General features: G+C 44.6%; 1 protein-coding gene across 3 annotated transcripts in view; it reads left to right on the forward strand.

Moving 5' to 3' along the window:
- The first annotated feature begins 2,467 nt into the window (after positions 1-2,467).
- Positions 2,468-23,104, forward strand: part of LOC117880611 (nucleolar RNA helicase 2-like) — a 34,960-nt gene continuing 14,323 nt past the window's right edge. For all 3 annotated transcript variants that reach the window (XM_034776925.1, XM_034776926.1, XM_034776927.1), the window contains exons 1-8: positions 2,468-2,623; positions 3,908-4,177; positions 6,087-6,162; positions 6,906-7,084; positions 9,197-9,314; positions 10,468-10,653; positions 15,927-16,072; positions 17,205-17,354. In XM_034776925.1, coding sequence (XP_034632816.1) covers positions 2,522-2,623; positions 3,908-4,177; positions 6,087-6,162; positions 6,906-7,084; positions 9,197-9,314; positions 10,468-10,653; positions 15,927-16,072; positions 17,205-17,354 — 1,227 coding nt within the window. In that variant the 5' untranslated portion in view covers positions 2,468-2,521. The remainder of the gene's footprint in view (positions 2,624-3,907; positions 4,178-6,086; positions 6,163-6,905; positions 7,085-9,196; positions 9,315-10,467; positions 10,654-15,926; positions 16,073-17,204; positions 17,355-23,104) is intronic.

Raw genomic sequence — 23,104 nt, forward strand, 5'->3', positions numbered from 1 at the left:
GGAGAATTTACATTCTCTAGATCATCTTTTTCCAGATGTGTGTGGCGGAATCAGTTTAATAAAAGGTGATTTCTGCAAATTGCTCTTTGTTTATTCTCAGTTACCATTTTCTGGTCAAATCTAAGGATGTCTTCAGTGATGGATATCTGTTGTTTCCATACAGGTTGTCTTACCTCTCTTATTAAGTCCCTGCATGTCTGGTTAAATGTGCTGTACTGAAAAATCTTGCTGAGTCTGTTAATCATTTTGCTACATTCATGTGTTTTCCCATTTTGCAATCGTGTACAAGCATACAAGAAAAACTTCTTGACAGCGGTGGAAACTTTTATTTTAGCTACGTGTGCACAAATGTGTAATGTTATAAAATCAACTTGCCTAACCAGCTATAAGGATCTGAGATTGTGTGTGTTTACAAGGCTCTGAAGTATCTGGAAGAGAACTGAGATGCTACCATTCTTCTCAAATTCTGAAAAATCCAGATAATACACATTGATGTATTTTTAAATAATTTGACCCTTTAAATAAGGAGCAGATACCACCAATAAGGAACCAGCTTCAGCCTTGACATATTTTAGAGATTACCAACCAATAAGAATCAACTTTTTTTAGGAAAATAACTGAAAAATAAAAGTATAAAACAAGATTAAAAATGATTATTTAAATCAAGGTTTTAAACTAAAGCTGTTCAGCTTGCATTCATGGAGCAGTAATGATGACCTCTAGGGGTGAAGATTTGTCTATTTTCAGGGCTGTTACATCTTAGTGATGACTCTCACTTATTGTGGTCAGATGGCTTCTCTAATAAAGAAATATGGGAAGGAAGGGGAGGTAATCAGAAAAGGTTATGCTTAAATAAATCCTGGATCTTGGGACAGATGGCTGACCGGCCGTGTGTCCTGGGGACCCTTACAGCTAGTCCAGGACAGCTGTCTCAAACAGGCCCATCCTAGGAAAGTCCAGCGAGGTAGCAGCCCAACACTGAGAGCACTGCTCTGACTGCAGCAGGGCCCAGGCCATTGGTGCTGAAAGCCATTACACAAAACTATCAACCCTGTAAATGATGGAAAGGACTTCAAATCGGGCGGGGGAGGGGGCTCATGCACCCTAGTACCAGTGCCGGGTTTACAATGGCACCACTGGATCCATAGAGCCAGGCTTATGCGCAGAAGGGGCCCCAGCCTGCTCTGCTTACACTGTGCCCTGAGACCCAGCTGGCTCCCCCCACCCACCACTTTCTCCTCTCGGCCTGTCTGCTGGCCAACCAAGGGTTCCTCTCCACCCCCTGGCCCCACCCCCCTGCTCATCTCTGCCCCCAAGGCCAGACCCCACCTCTGCTTCCCACCACCTGTGGGCCCCTGCCTATCTCCCCAGAGCTGAGCCGCCTGGGACTGGTGTAGAAGCCTGACCAATCTCAGCTGGGGGGGAACAACAGTGGGGCTTGGCTGCGCCCCTTCAGGCAACTGTATCTTGAGGGCCCTGTCCTGGCTGATCACACCACTCCCAAAAGTCTGGAGTAATTCCCAGCTCAGGGACCAGCCCTGGCTATGCTGCCGGCTCAGCCCATCGACTCTGCTGAGTGTGACTAGGAGGCAGGGCACGGGTGAGGAGGTGTCCGGGTGGGGTGTTGGGCTGTGAGGGGGCAGGGAAAATGTGTGTGTTGTGGCACTAGGGAGTGGGGGTTCTGTATGGGGTGCTGGGCAGTTGTGGTGGGGCAGTGGACGGGGGGGCTGTGGGCAGGGGTGGTTTTGTGCAAGGTGCTGTGCATTTGTGGGGAAGGTCTGGGAGAACACTGGACATAGTGGGCCAGAGCCACTGTGCATCTGGCAACTGCCGGTTTGTAAAAAGTCCCCTTGCACTGAGCAGGTCCACCCCTGCCATACCATGTCCTGCCCCTTGACGCTGGCTGGCCCTAGTCTGGGGACTGACTTCCCTGTGCCATGCTCCATTGCCTCCATGGGGGCCCACAAAAGGTTAATCCGGCCCTGCCCAGCACCTCTGGCCTGGGGTGCACGGCGAGCAGCAGTGATGGGAAGGAGACGGTGCTCGGGGAGGGGCTCAGTGCTTGTGGCGCGGGACAAGTGGGCCAGGGCTGTTCGCTGCGTAGGGTGCGGGCAGCGCCCAGAGACGTAGGAGGCTCGCGAGGGAGCCGCACTCACTCCGCTCTTGGAAAGTAACGGCATCACCTTATGGTCGCTGTAGCCCCGGTGCATGTTGGGCCCTGTAGTCTCATTGAGCCCAGGTGCATGCCGGGCCTCGTAGTCCCCATGGTGCTGCGTTCTGCTCTGTGTGACGCTGCTGGTTGCCGGCAAGGGTAGTGGGCGTGGCGCGAGCCGCTGCAGGGTCGGCCCTCGTGCCGGTCAGTGATGAGCGGTTAAGCCGGCCCCTGTCTGCGTCCCACTGGTTGCCGGCCGGCGAGAGGGTTCCGGGGCGGAGTTTGTTCTTCTCACGCCCGTCCCTGGTCCCGGTCCCGGTCCCTTGCGGCAAGTTCGCTCCCGGCGTCCGCGCGGAGCAGCTGGGGGAAATGCCCGAAGCTGCCCGGTTTGAAGCCAGCAGCGGGGACGAGGCCGAGAGCCCCATGGAGAGCGGGACCGCCCCGGAGAGCAGCAGGCGGAGAAGGCACAAGGTACCGGTGCCTTTTGCGCTGTCAGGCTATGTGGGGCAGGGTCCCGGCTGCCTCTGGTGAGAACCAGCCTCCCCAGGGCTGCCAGCCTGCCGTCGGGCCGGACTCGTGGGGCGCAGCGTGGCCAGGTTGTGGGGGAGCGGGGCGGACAGTGCTGTCCCTACACGGGATCCCCAGCCTCGTGCTCGCCCAGGGGGTGGCGGCGCCTCTTGCCCCAGGGATCCCTGGGGCGTCGGCTGGGCGTTGGGCAGCGTTCCCCCACAGCCCGCTTGTTTCTGTTACCCGGTGGTCGTGCAGGCTGCCGCTGACGAGAGAGGCTTTGCCTTTCCTATGCTCACTGTTTTTTTCTTAAGTATCAGAGGGGTAGCCGCGTTAGTCTGAATCTGTAAAAAGGAACAGAGTCCTGTGGCACCTCTTTTCTCCTTGTCTCTTTTGCCCTGACCCGTGTAACTTTCCCTTAGCAATGTTGGTATGTAACCCGGTTAGCTGTCCCGAGTGCTTTTAGTTTTTGGTGTTATACCCAGGCAGTGTATTTGTGTGTTGGTGGCATTGTTGTGCAGGACTCGGGGCTTGCATTGCCCAGTGATCATTAGAAGTACTAGGACAGTAGAGCCGGATTTGGGATAAAAATCACATTTTGTCCGTTTATTTTGTACTCTCAGCTCAAAAACCTGTGATGGTGGTATGAATCCTGTAGTCTGTTTTATGATAGACTCTCTTAAGGTTTTTTACTTCTCATATTTTGGTACTGTTTACTGCCAGAAACAGTATACCAAAGTCAAGTCAAGTCAAGTGTGATATGGTAGCCCTATGTTTCTACTTCACACCAAAGTATATGGTCATCTTTTTAAAAAGGATGAAGTATTTTATAGTATCTGTTACAAGTGATCTAAAAAAGAGGGTAAAATTTTAGGATTAAACCATGATATTGATCTCTCGGAAATTCCTTAATGGGTTGTAAACTACTTTGTAAAAAAAATCACATGTATTATGGTTTGAGTTCCAAATGAATGGAAAGTATAAATTCTTTACAAATAAAATCAGAAAAATGCATGATGGGATTTCCCCCCATAACCTGAATGAGTCTGTTTTCATACATGTCCTTATGCAAAAGCTGCCTCTGATTTTAACTAATATGAAAACAAGTATTTACAAATGGATAGAGAGCAACCAGTTCCTTTCATTCTTGGAACAATTACATGTTTTTACAATTTCACAAAGCCTTGGGATGGTATGAAAATCTGCAGTTTTATTTTCATTGTGGTTTCTTTGTTTATTACTTAATAGAAAGATAAAAAAGAGAGAGAGTCTAAACACCATGATAAATCCAAGAAGAGGAAATCCCAAACAGAGGAAAATGGGCTGTTTGAAGATGACCTTGAACCTCCCAAACTCAAAAAGATGAAGGAGGGAGAGAGAGTGAATGGAGATACTGGGGAAGGAAGCCCAGAGCACAAGAAGAAATTCTCCTCCCTAAGTAATGAAGTCACCCCCAAAAAACCACAATGTAATTTCAGTGAAGCATCAAGTGGAGAATGTGACAGCGAACAAGAGCAGGTGCAACTAGACGCTGGGTTTTACTACAGTTGGGTTCCTCTATTACAGGGGTCGGCAGCCTTTCAGAAGTGGTGTGCCGAGTCTTCATTTATTCACTCTAATTTAAGGTTTGGCATGCCAGTAATACATTTTTATAGAAAGAGACCTTCTAAAAATATTATAATATATAACTAAACTATTGTTGTATGTAAAGTAAATAAGGTTTTAAAAATGTTTAAGAAGCTTCATATAAAAATTAAATTAAAATGCAGAGCCCCATGGACTGGTAGCCAGGACCCGGGCAGTGTGAGTGCCACTGAAAATCAGCTTGCGTGCCCGTGCCGCCTTTGGCACGTGTGCCATAAGTTGCCTACCCCTGCTCTATTACAACATGATTGAGTTTGGAAGAAATTCTCTCTAATAGATTTACTTGTCAACATTTGTTTTTGTGTAACCAATGTAAAGGATATTTAGCTTTTACTTAAATTACAACATGGGCAGCTTCAAAACTTGAAAAGTCTCAATGCTCAAGTTTTGTATTGCATCGTCATACCTCACAGGAAATATATTGGTTTAAAATTACATAGTAATAACATGTTAAATATGCTGCGTGGAATATAGCAGGATTTAATTTAATTTAATGTTAATGACCCACTAACACGGCTTCCTGACTGAGGCAGTTCAATGCTTGGGTAATAACTGCACCAGGTAGTCCTTTAAGATCCGATATGAATGCAGTTTCTAGGAGTCTATTTTAATTGGTCTATCTTGAATATAATTAACTTTTACAGTAAAGTAAACTTGAGTTGATTATAGTTGAAAACTACTGCATATACATATATGCTCTGCTCTAAATGTTTGTGCTTGACTTAGTCCTCCAAAATCCCATGAGAAGAACTAGACTGATTTTAAAAATGAAAAATCTTTACTGCAGATTAGTTCCCCAAATATACCCAATCATAACAAGAGTTTGTGTTTCTAAATGTAATGTGCTTATTGCTGAAAACCTTCTTTTGGAAGCATGGAGAGAAGCAGTAATTCCCGTATTCTTTTCTGTTATTTCTTTATAGTTTTTTCCTTGCTTGAGTCCCATTTGATGTGAAGTAGCAATAAGATTAGTGCTCATTAGTCCTCTCGTGGAGAGAGACTGAACCTTCACAGAAAAATAGGCTCGTAAAGTTTTACTTGGTGCCCCTCACAGAGCCCTGAAGTCCCCCATCCTAGCTTTCTTTCCTCAGAATTCTGTGTTGGAGCCACCATATCATCAAAACTGTATCATAATCTGTGGAAAGTATTGATATTAGTGAAATGTGGTTCACACGCTTAAACTATTGCCATAGCAGTGCACCAGTGGTAGGCTAATCCAGGGAGTAAGAAATGGCTTGGAATCAAACCTGACTTTTGCTTATTGCAGTACAAATCACTATCACTGGGCCACCAGTAACTGTTTTAAAAATAAACATCCTTGAATTAAACTGAATGAGTACTGGAAGCCCTAGTTATGTGTAACTTGTATCCATTGAATTTGTAGTGGCTAGAACACAGAATTATGAGGAAAGAAAGCTAGAATGGGGGACTTGAGGGATCTGTGGAGGTCATCAAGTAAAACATAACAAGCCTACTTTTCTGACTCTGTTCAGTCTCTCTCCACAAGAGGACTAATGAGCACTAACCTTGCTATTTCACATGCATTAGATACAAAAAATGTGACTTCCTAATGTAAGTTTTAAATCCGTTGCATGAAGGTCACACAAGGCAGTGGTGTTTAGTAGTTAGAACAAGAGATTGGATTTCAGGACCTTGTGTTGTGGTTCTGATCCTGCTACTGAAAAGCTGACCTTGGGATAAGTCATTTAACCCTTTCTGCCTTCATTTTCTTATCTCTGAAATGCTCAATACTTATGTGTAAAGTATTATTTTTACCTAACAGGAACTGACTGTAGAGCAGAAGGAAGGTGCTTTCTCCAATTTTTGTATTTCCAAAGGGACTATTGAACTTCTTCGAGGTAACTTTCTTGGCATAATAATTTAATAGTAAAACTGACAGAACAGAAGCATCTTTAATTCTGTTCGTGTTGACTGTGAGGAAAAAGTAGTAATAAGATGTGTCCCCTACCCTTGTGTATGCAAACACTGTTGTCACACTTCTGGTGGAACCCAAATGGCATCATATCCACTTATGTCGTCCTAGTCAACCCAGCCTTTATGCTAGGACTTTAACTAACATAAACCCAATATCAAGATACTGTGGCTTAAAATTACTTTATTCCATTTACAGAATAAGAATTAATTCCACTGAAATTGAGCTAAAAGTTCTACAAAAATACTAACGAACAAATTTAACACAATATTTGTATGTAATATTATAACAGGATCAAGTAATTCATAAACGACTGTTTTAAATCAAACCACTCAAGAGATTGAAGAAATGGGTGGAGATTACTGCATACATAGGGCAGCATAATTCTTCTTTTGCGGGGAAAGTTGCTGGATAGGAACAGAGTAATCAGTATCTCTGGCAATGCAATGTTAGCAAACTGGGTGAAGTGAGTCCAAGAGCCTTATTGAACTGGATTCTGAGACTTAAGTAAACTAGAGAAGGTGATACAGTCCTGCTTTTTCTGGGGATAGTGACTAGTCTGCTTGTGATGTTCTGCCATGTTCAAGTTTACACACATCAAGCACCAAATATAATGTACTTATCAGCTCATTGGACCTTTTAACAAAACCGTATTCGACTGTCTCACAGCTCGAGGTGTAACATACCTGTTTCCTGTGCAAGTAAAGACCTTCAAGCACATATATGATGGCAAAGATGTTGTAGCTCAAGCTCGAACTGGAACTGGAAAAACATTCTCTTTTGCCATTCCCTTGATTGAAAAGCTTCAGGGAGAAATGCAAGAGAGGAAAAGAGGCCGCACACCAAAGGTAACTAAATTACTCGATAGCGAACAAATTCTGATGTCACATTTACTGTATTTTTGTCATGATGGTTCAGGTTTTTAGTAGGCTGTGAAAAAGGATTCTTAAAGTATGTGCCCATGTAGATTCTGCTGTAGGTATGTATGTACCTGAGGTCCTCTCTCTTGAATAGCAGTGTCAGTTGGGGCCACACATGCTACCTCATGCTCAAGTGTGAGGGGGTAAAGAGTGGAGTGGCTGCAAACATCCTTCGGTTCTTCAAGTGATTACACATGGGCATTTTACTCTTGGTGTATGTTTTTGTTGTAGGAGCAGCAGTGATCTGTATGCTCTGTATAACCTGTATGCTCAAAAGGTCTGTTACACTTCTCTCCTCCTCCTCCCCCCTCCTCCTCTTTGAATACCTGTGAAGTGGCTTTCCCCCACCCCCCTCCTCCTGGAATGCTTGTGGGATGAATGGGCTGCTTAAACAGCTGGAAGATCAGAAGAGCTCCTAGATGGACAAGATGTCTGGGACTCTAATTAGGCAGCACTCACGCACCCAATGCATGGACACTGGCTGAGGTGGAGTGTGACCAACCAGACGCAGCCAAGTCATCTCTAGTCGCAGGCCATGAGGAGCAGGTCCTTAAAAAGGGAAGGGGCCGTGTGCTCAGGAGTGCACTCATAAGCTTGTATCTCCTGTGAAGGCCCTTTGCCCGGACCGCCTGGCCAGTGGTTCGCTGCGTTGCATTTCATCGTGCCTTGGGAAGACATACCTTCATCACACCATCTATCGCTGCGCTGTGGGATACGTACCTTAAAGAATCCTGACATCTCCAGTGCCGTGCCTGTCCTGGGAGCGTGAGTATGCGAGTGTGAATGTGACCCCCCCCCCTTCTTTTGAGCTTAGCTATCAGTATAATAAACATGCTGCTTTCTGTCAAACTCTGGTGGGTCATTAGTCCTTCCTAAGCTTACTAGCTGGCCCAATTTCGGGTCACAGTTTTTACCTCGAGCACTGTTGTCAGAATGTTTCCCTTAGTAGTGCCCATCAGTGCAGCACGAGCACTCTCCGCTGCCACGTGCCACTATGTGCAGGTATAAAGGGTGAAGCTGCCCCTGATTCCCCTGAGTTCCCTCTTACCGCCCTTGACAGTTGGAATTTGTCTTGCTTCAGCAGGTTCTTTCAGCGTTTAGTTGTATATAGATTCCCAGTCTTAGTAATAACATTTTGTTTATTAAAATTAGTTTCTTGGGTCCCCAATTTCGGGGTTCCATTTGTCGGTATTGAGGAATGCCTTAGTGACTGGGTTTCAAGCCCTATATTTCATCTAAACTGATGCCTGTGCGCGACCCACATTCTAGTTTAAAGGTGTCTGGGTGAGTCTAACATTAGTGATTAGTGTGAGATTTGTAATGACTTCAAGCTGAGGACCAAGAAAGTTAGAGAGGTCAGGCTAAAGTTTCTTTTGAGGGAGACCACCTTCAGAGCCTTCGCGGTTGGAGAGGGTGTTCAACACTTGGGCTTCTCTGAGACGTGCACGTCCGATGTTGGCAGAGTCCTGGCACCACTCATCCTCTCTGTTGCGCAGGAGGAATCATAAGAGTTCCAAGGAGAGGAAGACAAGCTTTCCCATTCTTTCTACTCCCGGTTGGTGTCTTAATTTTGAATGAAACTAGCTGAATGAACTGAAATGAAGAAAATATTCTCTTTACACCTGCAGAAGTGAATACTGATGTCAAAAGCTTGTTTAGCGCTTTAACAAATTGCAATTCCACGTACTTAGCCTGTGACTTCCACCAGTTCAGTGGTTTGACTTTCTTTAGAAATACAGCAGCAAATATGTACTGCTTGAATATTTTTAATTTAAAATATTTTAATAGATTGTATTAAGTTTAGGTCTTAACACATGTTCTGTGAGATAGCAGTGTCGTTTACAAGCATGTAAAATGATGACTTTGTGATTTGATGAGGCCAAAGGAACCTTGAACTGTGCTTAAATGCCATTTCTTTAAACCTGCAACAATTACAATAGAGGTGTAAATATACCGACCTAAATGGAAAACCTATGTGGCTTCTTGACAGACTCCAAGTGAAGGAACATCTATTTTTAACTCTTTCTTCCTTCTGTGTAGGTGTTAGCTCTTACTCCCACTAGAGAGTTGGCAAACCAGGTAGCCAAAGACTTCAAAGACATCACAAAGACACTTTCAGTGGCTTGTTTTTATGGAGGAACTGCATACAATGGACAAAGTAAGTAAGACTTCTGTCTAATGATTGACCTGCAGATTGATTGGTAACATTTGAAACACTGTTGTCTCCAAATAAATAATTTTAATCAGAAAGTGAAGACTCTTAAAGAAACTAAGTAGCCTACTCTGTCCATCTGTGCTAGGAAAACAAGAGGATCCTTAGTAAAACACACAGCTGCCTTCCTTATTCCAGGGGTCTTGGACCTCTTCCACATTGACTTGGGTATTTGAGAGAAAGGAGGACATTTCCTGCTATGTGTATATGAAAACATTGTATTTGGTCCTGTTTCTTGTAAATAACTTTTGTCTTACAAACATCAGCAAAGTAAATCTAAAAGTGGAAGAAGTTAAGTCTTAAAGCTGTCGATGGAGATGGCATCTGTGCGAGTAGCTGGATCTCTTATGGAGAGGATCCTTACATCCAGGAGGGTGGAGGAAACATTCTATATTATGGTAATGTTATTAGTTATATCTGGATGGTTGTGAATGCATAACTAGGCTGGGAAGAAGACACTTAATTGTTAATGGATTATGCATCATGGGCACAGCTATTGGGTTTGGCAGAGATGGAGAAGGAATCCTATTTTTCTGTAGGATTTCAGGAAATGGGGTGGGTTAAGTGACATTGACAGCAGCATGAAGAAATTTTCAGAGACAACACTTCTTTAACATTTTTTAATTCAACTTTTTTGTCCCAGTTTGAACTAATGAGCTTTGGTAAACTAACAGCTTTATAGTTTAGTTTTCCCAAGAGTCATTTCAGTTTGATTAAAATAAATAATTTGGAAAGAGCCAACTGTTTCTTAACTGCTTAAAAAAATAACTTAACTCACCACTAAACTCTCATTGCCCTTCTCATTCTTATTAGAAAAAATATTTCACAATGCTGAGACCATTGTGGTTCCTGTCTGTCCTTTTATCATTTTTTTTCATTCCCCTTCTCTTCTTTTATTTGGGAAATGAACTCTGACATAAGACTTCACAAGCTGTGCTTCAGTATTTCTCAGCTGTATAAATTTTCTGATCTCTGTTCAACTAGAACATTTATCAGTGCAGTATTGCCAATATAGTGAAAGTGATCCTGTACTTGTAAGCTGCTGCCATTTTCTAAACTCTTCTGCGCTTACGCGTATCTTTACTAATTTTTCTTTCAGTTGATCTAATTCGAAGTGGTATTGACATCTTGGTTGGGACCCCAGGTCGAATCAAAGACCACCTTCAGAATGGCAAGCTGGATCTTTCCAAACTCAAGCATGTTGTCCTGGATGAAGTTGACCAGATGTTGGACATGGGCTTTGCTGAACAAGTGGAGGACATTTTACGAGTTGCGTACAAGAAGGGTAAATTCAGTATTTAAGTGAATAGTAAGGAATATCATTAGTAATTAGACCATTAAAACCCAGGTGGTTGCATATGGTGTTATAACACCATATAAATCAACTGTCTTGTGACAAGATTAGTGGCAGTGAAAACGAATGAGTGCTATGGAAACCGGCTGGGGATGTCTCTAGATAGTGTACTATGGATCTGGAAATCATTCATAGAATCTTCAGAACCTATAAGATGTCACTCTCCAGGCATGGCCCAAGTCCATCTGTCAATGGCAGGTAGATAACTTTCCCTGGCACTTATCCATAGGCTGAAATGGAAAGTTGGCACTCCTAAGCAGTGTCAATGGAGGCTCCCTATGCTTACCCTTTTCAGCATGTTAATGGGGTCTGACCTCTCGTCAGGCTAGTACACCTCTACCCCGATATAATGTGACCCAATATAACACGAATTCGGATATAATGCGGTAAAGCAGTGCTCTGGGGGGGTGGGGCTGCACACTCTGGCGGATCAAAGCAAGTTTAATATAATGTGGTTTCACCTATAACACGGTAAGATTTTTTGGCTCCTGAGGACAGTATTATATCTGGGTAGAGGTGTATTTAATCTTGAAGATAAACCCTTCCTCTTTTTGATTGTTTTTTTGCCCCTGTGTCTATAATTGATCTGGGATTAGGACTATCAAGCCATCTGGAGTGGCTCACGAACATGGGTGCCAACGTCAAGGCAGACTTACAAACCAGAGCATAAACTGGTTGTGTCTTCTATAAATAGATTTCACCAACCAAGTGTCAAATGTGAACTCTTTTTAAGCGCCATATAACAGCATTAGCAGTCACTTACTTATCCTAGATCAATTTTACCTTACATCTCTCAAAAAAGATGACACTTGTAGCCAATCTTGTAATAGACTAACTAAAGATTTATTAACTTACTAATTTTTCTTATTTATAAGATTAAAGCAGGTAAATATACATACAAATTAGTTAAAGCCTTAGAGAGGCAGAGGGAATTGGGATCGTTTAGTCTGCAGAAGAGAAGAATGAGGGGGGATTTGATAGATGCTTTCAACTACCTGAAAGGGGGTTCCAAAGAGGATGGATCTAGACTGTTCTCAGTGGTACCAGATGACAGAACAAGGAGTAATGGTCTCAAGTTGCAGTGGGGGCGGTTTAGGTTGGATATTAGGAAAAACTTTTTCACTAGGAGGGTGGTGAAGCACTGGAAAGGGTTACCTAGGGAGGTGGTGGAATCTCCTTCCTTAGAGGTTTTTAAGGTCAGTCTTGTCAGAGCCCTGGCTGGGATGATTTAGTTGGGAATTGGTCCTGCTTTGAGCAGGGGGTTGGACTAGATGACCTCCTGAGGTCCCTTCCAACCCTGATATTCTATGGTTCTATGGTTACAAAAAGTAATAGAAGTTGCTGTAATGTACTGCCTCTACATGTCTTTTAGGGCTAACCCAAGCTAAGTAGCTTGGGGATCTCTTGCTTATACTTAAAATATTTCCCTCTCCAAATTCAAAGCAGCATAATGATACAGTTCCTTCTGGTCAGGGATTTTTAGTCCGATACCCCCAGAGTTCAAACTGTGATGGGAGGAATGTGTGACGAGTTGGGCCCCTCACCCAATCCAGGGTGCCACCAGATGTACTGCGGTTTCACTGGGCCCACCCATTCCATCAGCCTGGGCTCCCTCACCCTGTCCTGCTGCATGCACACACACAGGGACACACCCATCTGCAGAATAACACCAATACTGAAATCAGTGCTGCATGGGAAGACTTTCAGGTAGGGAATTGTCCAGCACTCAAGTGCACACCCCTTCTAGAAAGTAAACCCAAAATTGTCTTATTTTGTGCTGTATAAAGATCTATACAGCATAAGCTCATGAAATTCGCTCCCTCCCTCAGTGTGGAGGAAGATATGCACAGCTTTCCTCCTGTCCTCCCAGTTATGAATTGCACAAAGTGTTTTAGAATAAACAAAAAACAAGTTTAACGACAAAAGATTTTAAGTGATTATAAGGGATAGCAAACAAATCAAAGCAGATTACTGAGCAAATAAAACAAAATATGCAACCTACATTTAATACACTAAATTAACTGGTTAATAGTAGCAAATTCTGACTCTAAATGTTGTGTTATGCTGGTTGCAGATTTTCTTCAAGGTAAACTGCACTGCTTTCAGCTAAAACTCCAGGTATTCCTTTCACAGGCTAGACTTTCTCACCTAGACTCAGCCCCTGTTTCTCTCCCAGCCCCCTCCAGCTTAGTTACTTTGTTTCTTCAGGTGTTTTCAGCAGTCTTTCTTCTTGGGTAGGGAGGCAGTGGAGAAGAACCTAGATGAACTTACTTCCCAGCCTTAAATAGGATTTGCATATGGCAGGAATCCTTTGTTTCCCAGTTTGACTCCCACCCCCGCTAATGGAAAAATACCAACATTCCAAGATGATGTCCAGTACCAGGTGACATCACATGACTTTGCAGTGTCAAAGCAGCATCCCAGGAAACTTGTGAGGAAGGAGGGAGATTAGCATCTTCAAAGTCCTATTATCCTTCCTAATGGCCTATCTGGGCTGATTGCATACTGTCTGGTGGGCGTTCTCCAAGTGTAAACACAGTTGTAATTGTTATAGTTAATATTCCTAACTTCAGATACAGAAGTTATACATGCATACAAATAGGATAATCATATTCCGTAAATCATAACCTTTCCACTGATACCTAACATGATGCGTCTTGCATAAAACATTATGACGTTTCCCTCCGGTGTTATCTGGACCGGTGATCTGCTAGGTCACTCCAATCTTTGACTCCGGGAGCCAGCCTTACCCTGCTCTGCTGTGAGAACCCCCACTCCTCGTCTGTTCACGCACAGCCTCTGGCATGTAAGCTGCTCCTTGGATTGTGCAACCGAATGACACTAGCCAATACCTCCAGTCCCAGACGCAACCCTAGGAACCTCAGTCTTGCAGTGTCCAGTTATGCCTGCTGGATGCTGCAAGCTTATATGAGTTTGTCAATTTAACGAAGAAATTGATATGTACCAGGCTTGTTATCCCAAGCGGAGCCTCTGACACGCTTCAGACCAAATGCACTGCTTCAAGTAGACTAAACAGATTTATTAACTACAAAGATAAATTTTAGTGCTTATAAGTCAAAACATAACAAGTCAGATTTGGTCAAATTAACTAAAAGCAAAACACATTCTAAGCTGATCTTAACACTTTCAATGTCCTTACAAACTTAGATGCTTCTTACTACAGGCTGGCTGGTTGCTCTTCAGCCAGGCTCTCCCCTTTGATCAGCGCTTCAGTTGCTTGGCGTGGTGTGTGTAGATGCAGGTGGAAGAGAGAGAGAGAATGGCAAATGTCTCTCCCTTTTATCATATTCTTTCTTCCCCCTTGGCTTTTCCCCCCCCCCCCCCACCTTCAGAGTCAGGTGAGCATTACCTCGTTGCAGTCCCAAACTGACCAAAGGAATGGGGGTGACTCCCTCCAGAGTCTAACAGATCCTTTTGTTACTGCCTAGGCCAGCGCCCTTTGTTCCTGTGAGGCTGAGTTTGTTCCATACCTGCCCTGATGAGGTGTGAACTGCCGCTCTGCTCTTGGAGAATTTTTGTCTGGGCTTGCTTTAAGCCATGAGGATACATTTTCAGCCTCATAACTATATACATGAAATTATCACCTATAACATTACTGTAACAACAATGTTCAGTGCATCATGAGCCTTCCGAAGACACCCGACATGACAAACTTTGCATTGGATACCACAAAATCATATTATAAGGATGAATATGGGGGTGCAGGGTGTTCCCTCGAGGCACAGTGTGTTCAAATATATCTTACTTATGCCATATTCATATAATATAGCTATGAAGAATATGGGCTGTAGGGTCACAGAGGGTTTGTGCACATCCCCTCTTCATCGGTGTTGGGGGGAGCAATCAACAAAATCTTTTGTCCACTGATGTTCCACAGTGGTTTGTCTAGTCTCAGTAGGCCTTTTGTTGAGCAGATGATGACACCTCTTGTGGTAAACTAGTATTTCACGCTTGGTAATGCTTCTCTCCTGACTGAGTGGGATGGGGGGTTTCTAGTTTCATAGCAAACACTTTTATAGTTACAAAGCAAACACTTAAATATTACCTTATAACAGGGATGGCCAAACTGGCTCGTGAGCTGCATGTGGTTTTTTTACCATTAAAGTGTGGCTCACAGAGCTTCCCACTCCTCCCCTGTTCTCCATCTACCAGATTGGGTGGGGGAGCTCAGGACCTCTGCCTTGCAGAGGGGTGGTGAGGTAGGGGTTTCTGCCCAGTGGGGAGGAGGGTCTTGGGGCTTCAGCCCCATGGGGTGGACCTGTCGTGGCTTGGGGCTTCAGCAGGAGTGGGGCTAAAGCCCTGAGCTCTGTCAGGTGCTTCCCGCAGAGCCAAAGCCCCGAGCCCTGGCAAGTGTGCCTTGGCTCTTGAACTTCTGAAAATTGTCATATGCAGCTTGGAGGGTCAGTAAGTTTGGCCACCCCGTCTTATAAAATAGTAACAGATAATATAAGTGAGATTAACGCATGCAACAACTCACGAGCATTTCATAAAGTCCAAACACGTTCTTATCAACTTAACATCTATTTTAACAATGCTAGCACACAGGTGAGCCAGACTGATTTCCAGTTACGCATTTGTCAGTGTTCAGTGACTCCTTGGCATGAGCAAGCACCTAGTCTGCCAGTGTCACAAACATTACTTTTGTCTTGTGTGGGTGTCACAGCAGCTTTCTGAATGGTACTAGTTGTTGGATCTTGCTAAAGTTGGTTTGGATTTTGTTTTTTAACTTAAAAGAAAAAGTGGTGCTAATGACGTTTAATGGGTTGGTCTGGTGGCCTGGTAAGCTATAGTCTGCATAAATACATGGAGTTTTTACCTCCCTTCTTGAACAGGACGGCTGCACACTTACTATGAGGGTGGAGGCAAAAACATCTTATGTTGCTCAAAAGAAAAACCTTCTTCTACTTTACTGACATGGATCAGTGTTAATACCTAAGGGAGGTACGTTTAACTCTACTCATCTGGAAGTTGACTCAAAAGTGAGCACTTTCCCAGAATGGTTGGAAAAGAGTACAGCAGTTTAGAGTACTTCTCATCATGAAGACAACACGAATAGAATGTTGTCCATATTTTATATATCTGAAGCTATCACAAGAATATGTGGGGCAAATTTGGCCTGAATCAACATGCCACTTTAGGATTTTAGATACCAAGATCATAAAACAGATCATTGTGTTTTTAAGATTCTGAAGACAATCCCCAGACCTTGTTGTTTTCTGCAACTTGCCCACATTGGGTATATGATGTGGCTAAGAAATACATGAAATCCAGATACGAACAGGTTGACCTCATCGGGAAGAGGACTCAAAAAGCTGCTGTGACTGTAGAAGTAAGTAACTTGGCTAGTGTGGCATATTTTTAGTTCCCTTTTCCTTTTTTCCATGTTATGTATACTTTATTATGGTATGAATTTGAAAATACATCACAAATATATCTTTCTTATTGGTGTAACTTGGAAATATAGTTTGAAATGTAATACTCTTTTGGTACAGAACTTGTTACAACTACTCAAACTATTTGTTGTGAAAGTGGAATGTCTATATTTTCTCCTGAAATAGCTGGTGATCTTACTCATGACTAAAGCAAAGTTAGTTATTGAACGCCATTCTCTGTTGTTACCTTGGCTATTTCTGGTCTTAGCATGTTCCTTTACTTTTAACCTCCCCCTCCTTCCCCTTTGAAGCAGTAGGCTTTTTATTAAATTAGAAATCACCTAGTCTTCTGGCTGGAAGTATCTGCTTTCACAGTGCCACTTCAAACACTGCAAGGTGTGCCACCCTATTGAAGACACTCTGATATGCATTCAGATACTACAGTGCTGGACACAGTATAAACACTTAAATATTAAAAACACAAACTAGTTAAAATGTTCTTTATCTGACGACATAGACACTTCCATTTAAACAGTTTATCCTAAAGCTTATTTTTGACTGGTCAGTACGGCACAATATGGTTGCTTCAGTAGGACTGAAAAATGCCAAAATCCATTGTCACAAAGAATTGACTTTAATTAAACCATTATCTTCAAAATATGGATTGTTTTTATGTAATTTTCCATAAAGCTCTAGTAAATATCTATATCTAAATAAAAAAATAAAACATGGGCGAGGGGGTGGAATTATGTATACCTGACTCTACTTTGTGGAAGATTCGCTCATTGTTGGTTTCTCTCTATGTGGGAAAACTTGTTTGCAACATATCTAATTTTTCATCCTACAACCACACCTTTTTATTCCGTTTTAGTCTAATCATAGTGGGCAAAAAATTCCATATATTTGATTACTTTGACATATTTTAATAGTATGTCTAATCTAATTCTGTCTAATCCGAACACATTCCTCAAAGGATAACATCTTTGTACTTATATTGGAGTCTACATTTTCAAATATATACTAAATATTTTTAAAACCTGACTTTATTTAAGGTTTTTTATGCCAGCTAAATGAATATTTCTTCAACAGCATTTGGCTATAGAGTGTCACTGGTCTCAAAAAGCAGCGGTTATTGGAGATGTCATTCAGGTTTACAGTGGCAGTCATGGACGGACCATAGTCTTTTGTGAGACCAAAAAGGAGGCAAATGGACTGGCCCTGAATACTTCTATTAAACAGGTATGCCATCTTAGTTATTTTGCAAGATAGTCTGTTGTTTATCAACATGGGGCTGGCATCAGACCCACGCTAACTAAATCTGCAAGAGTGTAACGTTCTTTCTATGGGGACAAGGCAAACTTGGGCAGGAGGTAACTGAACTATCACGTGGTTTCAGAATTTTGATATAACTACCAAGATCAGCCCAGAGTCTACAGCAGGGGTGGGCAAACTATGGCCTCGCTCTGGCGCTTCAGCCGGGACGCTGGGTTGGAGGCCGCCCCGCCCCACCCCGCTCCGGCCAGGATGCTGGGTTGGAGATCGCACCATGCAGCTCGCCCCCGTTCCAGCACTCCAATGGGAGCTGCAGGGGTGGTGCTGCGTGCAGAGCCGCCTGGCCACGACTCCACATAGGAGCTGGAGAAGGGACATGCCACTCTTTCTGGGAGCCGGTTGAAGTAAGCGCCGCTTGGAGCCTGCACCCCTGAGCCTCTCCCCACACCCTTTCCCCAGCCCTGATCTCCCCCCCCCCCACTCTCCAAACCCCTTGAACCCAGCCTGAGGCACCCTCCTGCACCCCAAACTCCTCATCCTCAGCCCCACCCCAGAGCCTGAACCCATCTGCACCCCTTCCCGCACTCCTGCCCCAGCCCTGATCCCCTCCAAACCCCTCGGTCCCAGCCCAGAGCACCCTCCTACACCCCAGACTCCTCATTCCCAGCCCCACCCCAGAGCCTGCACCCCAACCCCAATTTTGTGAGCATTCATGGACTGCCATACAATTTCTAGTCCCCAATGTGGCCATCGGGCCAAAAAGTTTACCCACCCCTAGTCTATAGCATTGTAGACTTAAATGTTGGATTCCCCTATGGTGCTGAAGAGTCTTCCTTAGAGGTTCCGTAGGGGTGGCACCATCCACAGCTGAGCTCCTCATGCTCCAGAGTGAGAGTATAAAGGGAAGAACCCTCCTTTGGTTCCTTCTTAACCTCTGTGGTCAGAGCATTTGTGTTCCTTGCCAACATAAACTTTTGTACCTAGTGGCACTCCTTTTTGTCACTTGATGCTTAAAATCTTTATTTGGCTTTGTTGTATTTTAAATACAATTTTTTACTTAACCTTTTTTTTTTTCCAGTCAGCAGGGCATCCGTACCCCATCTGGTACTGAGGGAGCATATGCCAAGGTTCCCAGATTTTAAAACTTGCTCAGGTTGCAGAAAGCTTGTGCTTGTCAGTGACCTTTTATTTGTGCAGTCTCAAGTGCTTAGGTGAGACTCACATTAGCGATAGGTGCTCTATTCGTTGTGGTTTAAAGATCAGGACAAAGAAACTAATGGTTGGGTATCTCCATTACATTATGAAGATGGCTGGCCTTAGACCAGTATTGGAACCCTATTGATCGTCAAGTGAAGTTCTTCTACTCTCTCTTGCAGTGCTTCCTTGGTTTGTCCTACAGACAGGAGCCCTAGGAGATACCTGTCTGTGGTGCTGTCGTCTTTGAGGCCCAAGACTTCCTGGTCTCCAGAAATGCAAGAAAAAGTTGGCGTCGGGCTCTTCAAAGTCCGGTGCGTGGGACTTCTCTACAGACAAATGTTCTGGTACCAATGGTGGAGTGTGCCCTTTGGCTCCCTACTGCCCAATACGGGCTCATACAGAGAGACTTGATCCATCAACTCTGGTGCTCTCCCAGAGACCATCGAGACTGGCTCCCTTGGTTGCAACAGAGCAGTCGTTCCTGTTCGCAGTGGGACAGCAGCCTATGTCCGTACTGACTAAACCAGAGTTAATGCTGTTGCATAGGCGCTGACTTACACTGTTCCCAGTGGGTGCTCGGCACCCCCTGGCCCCACCATCGCCCTGCCCCCATCCCATCCCCTTCCCCCAAGTCCCTGCCCCACCTTTTCTTCGCCTCCTCCCCTGAGCGTGCTGCATCCCCACTCCTCCCCCCTTCCTCCTGGAAAGTCCTAAGCAGGAAGCACTGGGAGGTAGGCAGCTAGGCTGCTCGTGGGTGCAGAGCACCCACTAATTTTTCCCTGTGGGTGCTCCAGCCCCAGAGCACTCATGGAGTCGGTGCCTATGTGCCACGGCCAGGGGCGGCTTATGCCTGTCGGTACAGCAGTCACTGTTGCTTCAGGGCAAAGTTCCCTGTCGAGGCAGTTGTCAAGACCCTTTGTACTAGAATGCGCTGTTTTTGGTATTGGCTCTTTCCTCCTGGGTTGGTGCCAGATCCGCCACACCGCATATTACCAGCAGCTAGGAAACCATCCATTGTTCACCTGATACCGTGCCCCTGATGCAAATATAAATTGAGGTCACAGAAGATCCTTCCCGGTACCATGCCATGCTGCCTTTTGGAATTCCCAGATTCTCCATCAAGTTTTGAGGTAGGCTTTCTGGGTATTGACACAGAGTTCAGATCTTTCCTCCTGATTTCATTCCTGCACTCACTGGCATGGGTTCAAGAAGACTTCAGCCACAGATTGGGACGTTTGGGCCAGTCATGCCTATGGCCCGGTGCTTCCAGCTTCTAGATTTCACTCACGCTCACTTCTCGTACTGGTACTGAGACCCCTGGCATGGTTGGTATTGATCAGCCTTTGTATGTTCAAGCTCAGGACTTTCCTCACCTTGCTTCAGAGCTGAAGCCTGCCCCAGTACTACAGGATCAACCTTGGGAGCAATCTCCATTGCCTCCCCTTTAGGCATCCTCCTCATCTGAAGAGGCTCTGGTACCAGAGGCATCATCCCTGCTGTGACTTTAAGCCATCAGGAGCTTCCCAGGAGAGCAGCAGCTTCTCTGGGCATCCAAGCTGAGCTAGTGGAGGAGAATACGTAGGAGCTGATCAACATTCTCTATTAACTGTGACAGGAAAGGCAGCCCCGCCTGTCAATGAAGCCATTTTACAGGCAGCTGAAACATTCTGGCAAACCCATTTCCCCATTCTATTTGTGGCCAAACAAATGGAACATAAATGCCAGGTTTCATCCCAGCAGTTTGAATGGTTTTTTTATTTACATCCTACATGGGGCTCTTTAGTTGTGGCCATGATGAATGAGAGGAGCCAGTAGAGCTGGGCTAAGGCTACCCCCCCCCCCCCCCGAAAACACAGGTGCCAAAAAGCTCATCCTTTCTGGTAGGAAAAACTTATCCTATGGCAAGTATGTAACTCTGCATTGCCAGTTACCCTGCTGTTTATCTCATTCCTGTTAATTTTCCTTCATTAGCATTTGACTAGTATGCTAATAGACTTCTATTGTAAGATACACAGTGGTAACCTAGGGAGATAGGTGTCTCCCATCTCCTGTCTGAAGGAGTCTGTCTCCACTGGGTGACCTGCCTTTAACTACAAGGCTTTATACCAGAGGTGGGCAAACTACGGTCCGCAAAAGCTAGCCCCCGGCCCCTCCTCCGCTTTCCCCCTCCCCCGCCACCTCACCTCATCTCGCCGCCAGCGCTCTGGCCCGCTACTCCTCGTGGGCAGCGTGGCTGGCTGCAGCGGGGCTGCAAGCTTTTGCTGCTCTGAGCAGCATGGTAAGGGTGGGGGGTTAGATAAGGGGCAGGAGGTCCCGGGGGGCGTCAGGGAGCAGGGGGCGGTTTAATGGGGCGGAGGTTCGGGGGTGGGGGCAGTCAGGGGACAAGGAGCGGGGGGGTCGGATGGGTAGGGGGTTCTGAGGGGAGCAGTCAGGGCGGGAAGTGGGAAGGCAAGGATAGGGGGCAGGAGCCAGGCTGTTTGGGGAGGCACAGCCTTCTCTACCCAGCCCTCCATACAGTTTCACAACGCTGATGTGACCTTCAGGCCCAAAAGTTTGCCCACCCCTGCCTTATACGCATAATTTCCAGTGTATATGTGCATATGTCTTTATATATTATCTGTGCGTACGTTTTTCAAAGATTATGATGACCAGTGTGACACAGACTTTCAGTACAAACCTCATGTGACAGTCCTTGGTGAACTAGAATGTAAATACCAGATCCAGGGGCCCCTCTAACCATTATGCATCCCTGTACCCTCTCCCAGCTGGCATCAAGAGGTCCTTGAGTCAGTGAGTGCATCTGGTGGCTATTTGAGCGATCCAGCCTTGCATAGACAGAGTGAGTGAAATTAGTCTTACTATCACAACCAGATTTCTGAAAGGTCTAGATAGATTGTTTCTACCTGCCAGGAACCTAATTCCTTCTTGAGATTACAGTTTAATATTATCTGCTCGGTTGGACACTCCTTTTGAACCTTTAGCATTGTGCACGCTTCTACACCTGGTAGGTAGTTTTCTTAGTAGCCATTGTTTCTACTAGGAGAGTGGGATAACTGGGTGCATTGGTCACTGATCTGCCATACGCACCTTCTACAAGGACAATGTTCAACTTAGACCACATCTAAATTTCTCTTGAAAGTAGTATCTAATTTCCATCTGAAGCAGACTGTATAGCTGCCAGTTTTCTTCCCAAAGCCACATACTCACAAGGATTAGTGAAGGCTTCACCCCCCTGGAGTTCATTGAGATCTGGCTTTTCACTTGGATAGGACAAAGCCCTTTTGAGTTTCTTATGTAGTGTAGGAAAGTTCAATCAGTCCTATTCAGACTCTCAACCAGTTGCATCTCAGTATTATGCTTTTAGAGGGAGCCTCCTGGTGAACTCCTGGCATGCTCAACCAGAGCACATTTTGGCCTTGGCAGCAATTGTGGCACATGTCCTGATTATAGGCATACGTAGGGTGGCAAAGTGGTCTTCTGTTCATATATTCACCAGATATTATGTGCTGTCTGCCACACTGAGAGAAGATGCAACTGTAGGGACAGTGGTCCTGCAGTCAAGTCGCTTTTTCAATTAGACTCCAAGCTCCACTGCCTGGGATAACACTTGGGAGTCACCTACAGTGTAATAGACATATGCAAATACTTGAATTAAAAACAGTTACCTTGTAACTGTAGTTCGAGATGTCACATATATTCATTATACATTATAATCTTCCCTGCATTGGAGTCTACCAATGGCTTCCAGTGTGAAGAAGCTGAAAGAGGAGTTCTGTAGGTTATGCTCTGAAGTCAGGGTATGAGGAACTTGGCAGTGGATGGGGCTGCCACTATGCATACTATTAAGGAAAACTCTGACAGTGGTGCACAGGCCATGCACATACGTACATCTGTAACACATTTTGAAGAAGATGAGTAACCTCTTTTATGACAACAGTGAAGGTTCTGATGCATCTATCGGAAGGTGATTTGTAGTCATGGGAGTTACTCTGACGGCAGTTCGTAGTGTGGTTAACGTACTATGACACTAGCACAGAATACTGGTTTCAGTGACTAACTGGGATGCACCTCTTGTAAGAAGTGTCAGTTACTAGGGGTTACTTCTGTTTTGTTACTTGAGTTATTAATTACTAGGGGTTAATTTGTTTCATTACATTATTTATTAACTGTTTTATGAGGAATTTGAAATAAACTTAATTTAAATCTGTATTGGGGCGTGAAAAAGGGGGGTTCTCAGACTATCTAGCGTCACAGAATAGAGGTCTTCAGTTCTTATTTCTGAGACTCATGCCACAGCACTTGCTAAGACCGCAGAGAAATGAAGATAGTTGATTTTAGTGCTAATACTAGCATTTGAGATACTGGTGCATCAGCAAATCACCCTGACATTAGTGATGAGTGCTGGTATTGCAGTAAATCCCTTGGTGGTAAATATCCTAGTACAACTCCAAACTGCATGGTATTGATTTTAATAATTGATTCAATTAAATGCATTACAGCATGAATAGAAAGTAGTATGG

The sequence above is a fragment of the Trachemys scripta genome, chromosome 7 (assembly GCF_013100865.1).
Source record: "Trachemys scripta elegans isolate TJP31775 chromosome 7, CAS_Tse_1.0, whole genome shotgun sequence".
NCBI classification, from domain to species: domain Eukaryota; kingdom Metazoa; phylum Chordata; order Testudines; family Emydidae; genus Trachemys; species Trachemys scripta.